The sequence below is a fragment of the Prosopis cineraria genome, unplaced genomic scaffold (assembly GCF_029017545.1).
Source record: "Prosopis cineraria cultivar Desert tree isolate PC_DT_omini unplaced genomic scaffold, ASM2901754v1 PC4, whole genome shotgun sequence".
NCBI lineage: Eukaryota > Viridiplantae > Streptophyta > Magnoliopsida > Fabales > Fabaceae > Prosopis > Prosopis cineraria.
In genome coordinates this window covers 3,847,356-3,857,440 of record NW_026555335.1, presented here as the reverse complement: position 1 = coordinate 3,857,440, position 10,085 = coordinate 3,847,356, and the positions used below count along the sequence as shown (strand labels likewise).

General features: G+C 30.9%; 1 protein-coding gene across 1 annotated transcript; it reads right to left on the bottom strand.

The window, feature by feature from the left end:
* Window positions 1-5,116: 5,116 nt before the first annotated feature.
* LOC129307903 (uncharacterized) lies at window positions 5,117-9,053 on the bottom strand. The gene is made up of 3 exons (XM_054948850.1): window positions 8,536-9,053; window positions 6,844-8,241; window positions 5,117-5,705 (listed from the first exon to the last, which is right to left on the bottom strand). Exons 2-3 carry the CDS (start codon window positions 8,230-8,232, stop codon window positions 5,427-5,429), a joined length of 1,668 nt encoding a protein of 555 aa, XP_054804825.1. The 5' UTR covers window positions 8,233-8,241; window positions 8,536-9,053; the 3' UTR covers window positions 5,117-5,426.
* Window positions 9,054-10,085: the final 1,032 nt, after the last annotated feature.

Below are 10,085 nucleotides of genomic sequence, written 5' to 3'. Positions count from 1 at the left end.
GGCCTAAGCCTTAAAGCTTGATTAATTTTGATTAAATCTTAAGGCCCAGCCCTTATTGATAGGGCTCAGGGCCAAGCTTCAAAGCTCGATTTTAAAAAAATAAAAAAATTAATATTATAATTTAATGTTGTTCTTCTAAAAATTAATTTAATTTAATATCATAATATTTATCATTAATCATTATAATTTAATTTTAAAATTTAACAAAAAAATAAATCAAGGTCTTACATCATCTAGAAAATAAATAAAAGATTTAAAAGTCTAAATACATGTTAGTTGATGCCATCATAATTCACAATAAAGTTTTAGAAGCAAATAAACGAGGCATATTAATATAATCCTCATAGAATAAGATGAGGGATCAAAATTTTTAAATCAAATTAAAATATCAAAAGCAAGCATTAAATTGAAATCTCAGATATTCATAGCCTAAAGAAAAGGTTTATATTGAAGCCAAAATAATATAATGCTGAGAGGGAGACATTGAGTCAAGAGACGCTGAGACAAGAGACGAGAGGAAGAGGCGAGTCGAGAGATGGAGAGAGCTAAAGGGAAAGCAGAGCTATGAGAGGGAGAGGTGAGACAACTAGAGGAAATGAGAGGGCGAGAAGGATAGATTGGGTTGAGAGATAAAGAGAGAGACAGAACTTGGAATAATGAAATGCTTAGGGTTTTTCTCATTTGCCAACGGTACGCTTCAATGTAAAAAGGGGAAAAATAGAACAAGGCTTAGAGGCCTGCCCAAGCTTGAGCTTTTTTTTCAATGCTTATTAAGGTCGAGTGTAGAACCCTGATTACCTTAAAAATCTCATACTTTTCAAGCCTAAACTCTTATTTAGATAGGGCTTTTAAGCTTGGCCTTATTCCCAACTTTACCTAAAGGGTAACCCATAGCTCGTCTCGCCCATTTAAATCAAACACAGGCTACCTCGTTATTTTAACCTGCTTGCTTTTTCTTTTCTGGGCCCATTTTAGCCTGCCTATTTAGATTGGGTATGGGTGAGCTTTATAGGTTGCAGGTTATTTGTTCACCCCTAAGTGCAACTCCTTTTATCTTTTAATAGATTTGGCATAGCACCCTTAGCGCATCACACATCCAACAGAGATTATAAGTTCTCTAGCAACTAGTAGAACATTAGCTTTTAACACAACAATAGTAAAAGTGTGCTAGCACTTTTTGTTTTAGCTTTTCATCTTTTATTTCATGTAATTTATTTTTTTATCATCATTAATATCATGGTCACTCTCACCGCACAAGTCTCACAAATTTCTCTATATTTATTTATCCATTCCCTTTACTTTTAAGCACTTGTATTTGAAAAAAATGTGGTGAAGGATCCCAAGAACTCATCATTTGATTTTAGAAGTCAGGAATCACGTCTTTTAAGAACACGCTCTTTTGACACGCTGGGGCAACCAAAAACAATGTAAACACAGTTTTAGAGTAATGTTTTTCAATAGTTTTTATAAAAAAAATTAATAATAATCTTATAAAAAATTAAATCTAAACTGTTGAAAAGTTTTAATCTAAAGGTGACGAGGAGAAAATGAGAAAAATGGAGAATAGAGGAAAAAGGAGACACTCATCTCCCCCTCTTTCTAATTTCTAGCCATTAAAATAATATTTGGATAATTTAAATCTGATCTCTTATAAAATATTTTATTTTAATTTGTTTTACTGTATTTTTATTTCTTCATATTAACTTTTAAAAATTTAAATTTTATTATTTATATTTTTTTATAATTTAAAATTTTAATAAATTTTTTATAAAAGATTAAATATGAGCTATCCAAATCTTGATCTAATAACTATAAAGAAAAAAGGAAATAGGATTCCCTTCTCATCCTCTTTCCATCCTCTTTTTTTTTTCCCTAACAATTAAGATTAATATTTTGAACGCTTTATATTTAATCTTTTATAGAATATTTCATTTTATTAGATTTTTTTGGATATTTTAATATATTCAAATTAATTTTTATCAGTTTGACTTTAATTATCTGTCTTCTCTCATAATTTAATATTTTAATAATAATTTGGTAAAGTATATTTTTAATCCTTTAATTGTATATAAAATTTTAATCTGATCCTTAATTTTATAAAGTATATTTTTAATCATTTAATTTTAACATTGTTAGTTTTAAATGACTATTTTTTGTGTCAATTATTATTATTTTAAATTATTTAAACTCTAATTTGCCAACATTTAAAAATATTTTGTCAATATTTAAAAGTTAAATGTAAAAATTTATTGAGATGAAACTAACAATGTTAAGATTTAAGGATTAAAAAGATATTTTATAAAATTAAAAAATAAAAATAAAATCTTGTATAAAATTAAAGGATTAAATGTATACTTTAGCCTAATAATTTTAAAATAAATTAAATCAAGCTTGTCTAAATCTTGATTTAATGATTAAAAAAATGAAAGGTGATCAAAAAGAAAGAGGAGAGAATTCCCAAAAAAAAAAGGATGAGAGTGTTCTATTTTTTCAAGACTTAATAAAATAAATATGTTTTCATACACATTATTTCAAGATTGAAACTTGGTCATTTCTTACATCCATCAACTCAAGTTTTCATAAGATTGAAAGGTCATTGCATGATCTTAATACACACACACATATATATATGGAGAATTACATATAAATCAAAATCTAATATAAAAAATTAATTATCTATAAATCCTTACCACATATAAATATTAAATAGTGAAGTTTGACTTGTAAATAAATTTAAAAAATAATTAATTTTTTTATTTGAGACTTTGTTATATCTATTTCACACACACACATACTTCATTCATTTAAAATGTAATACATTTTTAATTAAATCTTATCCCCAATAAAATAGTTAATTATCTTTAAGCTAACTTTTTTTTCATATTCACCTCTATTTAATAGGGTATCTCACTCTAAAATAAATATAAAGTAATTTATTTAATAGGGGTATTTGAAAAAGGGGTAATGATTATATTTTAAAAGAATAAAAATATTTTATATTTTTAAATGGAGAGAGTAACTGATAAGAAGTCCACATAAAAATTAAACAGAAGATGAAGGAGGCTATTAATAATCAGTAAATGATAAAATAACATTATCCACTACGAGTTACTCTATTTTTAATTTATTGATATATTGATTGATTTAAATAATTTGATCTACTCTGTAATAAAAATGAAAAATTACTTTGAACATATCTAAATTATTCAACTTAACATTCTCATGTAATTATCACGCAGTCCAGATTCTTAGTTTTTCATTAGGCCAGGTCTCTCCTCCATACCATCTTAAATGGATTCAGGAGTGTATTTTGTTTTTACTTTCTAAATTTACATCTGGAAACATTGTCTGACATCTTTAAGCGGGCGTGCATTCATATATAAAGGAAAGTGGTAGAAAAATTTCTTTCAAATATACAAATAATAAAATTTTTTAAGAAATGTCATAATTATTCTCAAATCTCTGTAAACTTTTTTAATATTAATAATTTTTTATAATTAAAATATCCTTAGTTTAAAATAAAAAAGGAATAGCCCTAGCTTTCAAAAAACTAAATATTAGTAACTACTTTAATTTAAATAATGACTATTTTCAATGACTAAAACAACAAAAGCAATTACAACTTTTCTTGTACAAATTACAAAAGCAATAACTATTTTTTTTCTGACAATGATTAAAGCAAAACAATCAATTATAACTTTTCCTATATAAATTTTTTATTCACTAAAGTTCAAATATTATAAATATCTATAACTCCTTTAATTTAAATAATGAATACTTTTTTTTTTGACAATGACTAAAACAAAACAAGCAATCACAACTTTTCTTGTGCAAAAATTTTGATTAACTAAAATTTAAGTATTGTAAATATTCATAATATTTTAATTTAAATAATAACCATGATATTTCAAGGGACCTCATTGTCATTTGTACATTTTATAAGGATTTTTCTGTCATTTACATATTGACGGTTATTTTATCCCAAAAAAAAACAAAGAGAAACATAATAAATATAGTTTATCAAAAACCTCATTTGAACAATAAATAAATAAAAAATTCTAATAAATGCTACTCTTTGTTCTAAATTATAAGATAATTCAAAATAAAATTTTGCAAATTAATAAAACTCAATGATGACACGTTACAAACTTACATTTTTAAAATAAAACTATAAACTTTTAAAAATACTTTTTACAAACTTAATCATTACACTACAATATCATTTTAATTTTATTTTCACTTGAAAAGTAATATTAGAAAAGTATCATTAATGAAATTTTAATTTTCTTAAATTATCTTATATTTTGGGACAATGTAATATCTCAAAAACTATCTTATAATGTAGGATGGATAGAATACTATTTACAAACCATTCAAACTTATTACTAAAATTTCTGTAAAATCTACGCTAGCCACTATTTAAATTGCATCAATCATATGTATATTTTTAAAAAAGTTAATCATTTGGTGATATATTTTTAAATTGATTGCATTAAATTTTAACTTGACTCAATTGTAATTTAATTTTTAAATTTTTTTTCTTAATGTAATACAGTCTTATAGTTTTAGCCATTTAAACATTATTTCCTGAGTTGATTGCCAAAAAAAAAAAAAACCTTTAGTTCCAAAGTTTTAATGACAACTATATTCTTTATAATTTTATTTTTTAAAATGTAAAAACCAACATTTTAAATAAATAAAATTATAGGCACCGAGATGGCCAAAAAAATTTAAGCATTGAGTTCTAATCAAAATAAAATTATAGGAATTAGGTTACACTTGTGTAGACCAAATGGTTATTAAAAAAAAATCAATAATAACAATTATTAGTTTATTACTCAATCTTCCATAAAACTCACAATAGTTGCTATTTAGAATTTTGGTCAAATTGCTTAAAAATTGATTAAATGAACCTAAGCCAATCATAACCGAGAGATCAAACCAATAGACCTGCACACGGCATATGTATTTGGAATTCCATAATCTCACTCTTGCTGTGTCTCATACAATAAAAATTGCATTTTAGACTATATCTACTACATAGAAGAAAAATCCATGAGTTCCGTGTGTTTAGTGTGCACATGCGTGTTACCAACTTATAAAACTACGCAAAGAATGCAAACAGGTGTTAATCATATATTGAAAAAAGCTATGACTATGACCATTTAAATATAAAGTCTTGAGTTTTAATATGCTCAAATCTAATATGATAATACTAGATATCGTACGGTTTACGTGTGTGTGTAAACTACACAAAGACAGCATAGGTCTACCCTTTAAACAAGTTTTCGAGGATTATTTTCTGCAACCAATTCCTGTTTCTTCCACAACCACGACTTACAAGGCATCCTTCAACGTGCACTCTCCACGATCGTATACAACACTTGGAAGCTGGAGCCTACTCATTGATTCAACAACCTCAATGATTATGACTTTTCGGCCTTACTTTTTACCTTTTGATCAAAGCTAGTCCAAGTATAATCCGAGGGAATAGCGAAAACGTCTTGAATTTCACTACTGGAATCAGCAGAAGAGGCCTTTCCCCAGTGAAACCAAGAAGAAGAATGGGGTTGTTCTGCAGGGTTCTCATCATCAGCAGAAGTTGGACTTGAAGGGGCAGATGAGAACTCTTCCAATGGCGGTAATTCCTCAAACTTCGTAAAGGAAATCAATACTCTAACAGTAGGAATCACAGGGATTCCAACCTGAATGTCAAAGGCAATGAAATAGATTTATGATCATACATTACATTCATCGGAAACAAAAGTGAGAAACAAAGTTGAGCAAAGATAATGTAACCGATGAACATGATTAAAATTGTAAAGACAAGAAATAAAGCATCAATGCTGGTCAAAAGAAAAGAAAAGAAAAGAAATAAAGCATCAATGGATGCTTCTTTTTTCTTGCATGGTACGTATTAATGCAGATAAGTACCGTATTCAAGCCATGAAATCAGTTATATGGTATCTATACAACTAGTGTTCTTTATTCATGAAGCAGCCCGTCTTTCCTAGAGTTTTAACGGCGTGCATATCTTACATGACCTACTGTTATTCATTGCTGTTTCCCGATCATTCAATCTCTAAAAGCGGAATGAATAAGCATAAGCAAAAGCAAGGTACAGCAAGGCCCTCTCAGCTTTCCTATATTATAAGATGTTAGTAAAGAAAGAAAACAAAATGATATTGACCTCTCAACAACATTCTCTTTCTAGAAAAAAAAATTGAGGCTGGAACTGAGAGAACAGGTAGGGAAGAGCATGCTCAGTTCAGAATCATGTTCGAAATTTTCCGATTGCCGGTTCCCCTTAACTGCCTCATCTACATCTCACTGAAATCACTAAATCAACTAGATTGGAGGATATATGAACAATGTATTTTGGACCATAAGAGAAGCAAAGCCCATATGGTCGCATTCCATCAGTACACTATCCGGTGAGTTAACTTGCTATCTGCTTTATTTTGCACCTTAAGGGAAGCAAAATCCGTACCTTTAAAGGTGGGCGAGAGTTTACAATTTACATGCTCTCTAGTTCATCAAAGCCGCCAGAGAGTAATTTGAACGGATAACAATTAAGGGACTATATAAGCACTAGTAATTCTGGCTTGAATATGGGTATCAAACCCACAGCTCACTTTTAAGGACTTCCCTTCCCTGCGCCGTTTTTCAGGGAAGAAAAAGAATATTTTTTTTCAGAGACATTTCCCCTTTCAAGGAAAACCACGATATCTTCCCATAATCCAACAACAACAAATGATGGATAATGTATTTTTTTATAAGGAAATAAAACTCGATTTGCAGCAAGACTCAAACGAATGATATGATTAAGGGAAAAAAACACACCTTCACAGGAAAGGTATCCTTTGGAAATTTTGTCGTAAGAAGTTCTCTTAAACGGCGAACTGTTTTAACTTTATCTGCAAGAATATTCAGCAATGGCAACAGCTCTTCAACTTTTAGAGGAAAATTTGGCGAAAGCCAAAGGCTAGGTCTCATTCCGCGTTTATACTCACTCTCACTACTTCCTTCCTTATCAAAATTGCTGCTACCAGAATCCACTGAAGGTGCTTTGACGTGTTTTCCCTTCTTGGTCCCCTTTTCTTTCCGTCCATGTTCTTTTTTGTCTCTCTCTTCTTCTTTTTTATGATCAAACCCATCTCCATTATTTGATTCCAAAGAATCCATGTTTTGGGCAAGTGCACATTCCAGTTGCTTTCTTTCTTCCTGTGTCAAAATTTCTTGAATATCTTCACTCTCACTTTTATTTTCAATGCTAGACACCCTATCATCTTTCTTAGCTCTAGGGCACTTCACAGATTTCACGCTTACATGCACATTGTGCATTTCATACACCTTAGCTTTCCATGGCCCCACCATTTCTTTTCTCTCTTTTCGTCTCCATGTTAATTGGGGAACCAGAAATGCTTGACTCATATCAATACCAACATTTACTATTGAATCCTGAGATTTTCTATTAAATTTTTGCCTTACCTGTCTATTAGTTGGTCGAGTCCCAGGAGATGAAGACGTAAAGACCTTCTTGTCCTTGTGTGAAATCATACAGAGTTTCCCGGGCACTTTCTTCCCATCTTCCAAGTCATCACCCAGGAAAAGGGCGCTTTGATCAGACCTCTTGATTTTTAAACCGTCAAAACCAGCCAAAGTCATGTCTGCCCTCATATTACCACCTCTTTTCCAAATTTTATAAGTATCTGAAGGGGCAATCCTTGAGATGAAAGGAATTACAGAACTCTCAAAATGAAACGTAATCTCCATATAGAAATCTCTCATCCTTTGCATGGCAGCTATATAACGAGGCAGCCTCCTATACCATTTTTCATCTAAATGATTCCAAGAATACCGAACCATAAGCAAGCCAACTTTCTCTTGGTTATTGAGGATAGCTTCTGAAAGAGCACTCAACCCTTGTTTGTTCTTCAAATTTTTATTTGCCCCAGCAACCAGAAGCATTTCAGTGGCCACTTCATCGCCAAGTTTAGCAGCCAAGTGAAGAGGAGTATCGCGATTTGGAACATCACGGTAATCAACTACGACAGAGATAGCCTCAGCCTTCTCTTCCTCAGCTATTGACTCTGCCTCGGTGTGAATCTCATACGGGTTTCCAAGTCGTGGGAGACCTGCTAGTATCTCTCTGAGACCGGCATAATCCTTCAACACTAAGGCCTTGTGCACGGGACTATGAGCATACTTCGAAACATCCATGCCCGCCATTTGTCCAGACTAGAAGACACCAACATTCGTCAATTAATAATCACAAGGCCAAATGCATTCGATCATCAATATCTAAGACTTACCAAGTGCCGTCGAATCAGGGGAAATCAACAAATGGAAATAGCCCTACTGGCAACCATGCTTTAAATAACGCAAATAATATAAATTATAATTGAGATTGACTCATTTCGAATCACAACCAATCCCTAAAGTAGACGGAGCTGGAACCATTTGAGGCAGACAGAAAAGAATTCTGGCTGGACTCTAAAAGAATAAAACAACGAAAGAGGTTAAGATACCCACCTTTCTTTTACCAATTATGTTTCTGCTTCCTCTGTGACCTTCCCAGAGTTTAAGATTGTAAATAAACTTCGGAACTCAGCGCCTTTATCCACTCTGTGCCTCGTCCAAAACAAAGAGTCTCCTGAAGCATGCGGTATGGTTCTTCCAAGAACATTCAGTGATGGGAAATTCATGGAAAAATAATGGAGAAAATTTTGAAATGCGGGATTTGGTGACGAAAATAGCAAAAATGAGGATTGTTCCGAGCAATCTTCTTGAATCGGCGAAGAGAAATCCGCAGTTTTCCCAAGTTAAGCCACAGAAATCAATGCACAACTTCCAAGGATTTCCAAATTTGTGTTGCCATGCATCAAAGAATAGGAGAAAGAATTCTAATGTCAAAAACCTTTCTCATTTTGTAGCTAGATCCCTGCGAATAGGTTTATGTTGCAGCGCACAAAAACGGTACTGCATCTTAACTGAAAGTCCATTTTCAACCACCCAATTGTTATGACCATGCTTGATTTAAACAAACTGAAACAGAAGAATGAAACCAGGGATGGACGATAGTATTCTATTTTAGTCTATTTAAGTCAATTTTAGTCAGATGACATGTAATCCTCAATTGTAATCAAACTAGCAATTAAGTCAATTTTAGTTGGAAAGAAAATGCAGTTTGTCCCCTCCTTTTATGTGGTGGTCAGATAATCGGGCTAGATTAACTTGGCATTAATGAACCTGGATGGCGGACAAATGGCGGCTACATTTAGAAGGGCAAAGAATGAGTAAAACTGTCTTGTCCCCTAAAACTTCAAACTACATGAAATTTATTTTGTAAATTGGCTACCAATTACAGCAAGATCACTCTCCAAGGGGCTTGTTTTGAATTAAAGCACCAAATCTATGTAATATATAAAAGGATAAATGGATAAAAATATTTATAAAGTGATCAGCCACAGACATATAATATTTTAAAGTAAGAAAAAGAATAAAAATACTTATAATGTTATATGAATGAATACAAAATTAATTAAACCGTTAACTTTAACCTAACACTATTAACTTTGATCATTAAATGCTAATTGTGCATGTCATGTGTCAGTTTTTGCTGACGTTAACTAATAAAAGGGTAAAAATACCCACGAAGTCGTTGGCTAGAAGAGAAAATACCCACAAAATTATAGGCCAAGAGCAAAAATACCCATAACGTTATTAAAGTTGGTGTAAAAGTGACCTATCTATTCAATCTCTTAAAAGTTGACCATTTAGCTAACATCTAAGTAGAAATTGACTATTTTTTCATTGATGTAGACAAAATATTTTTAGATAAATTTTTATGGATGTTAATCAATCACCGTATAAGTACATATAATGTTACTTTAATAGGTGTAATAATGATCAGTCCATTAAACTCAATGCCGCTTGGTTTCTTTTTATTGCTATGTATCTTGTCCCTTTCCTTTCTCTCTCTTCACTCATTTTTCTTGTTTGCAAAACCTAAAATTTAACATAATGAGATAGGTTGTATAAAATTAAAGATCGAAACTAAACATATTTAGCTTAAGAACATT

Coding starts and splice junctions, on each gene's coding strand:
- LOC129307903 (XM_054948850.1), bottom strand. CDS start 8,232: ATGGCGGGCATGGATGTTTCGAAGTATGCTCATAGTCCCGTGCACAAG. Junction 5,706..6,843: donor AGGATACCTTTCCTGTGAAG/GTGTGTTTTTTT, acceptor TTTGACATTCAG/GTTGGAATCCCTGTGATTCC.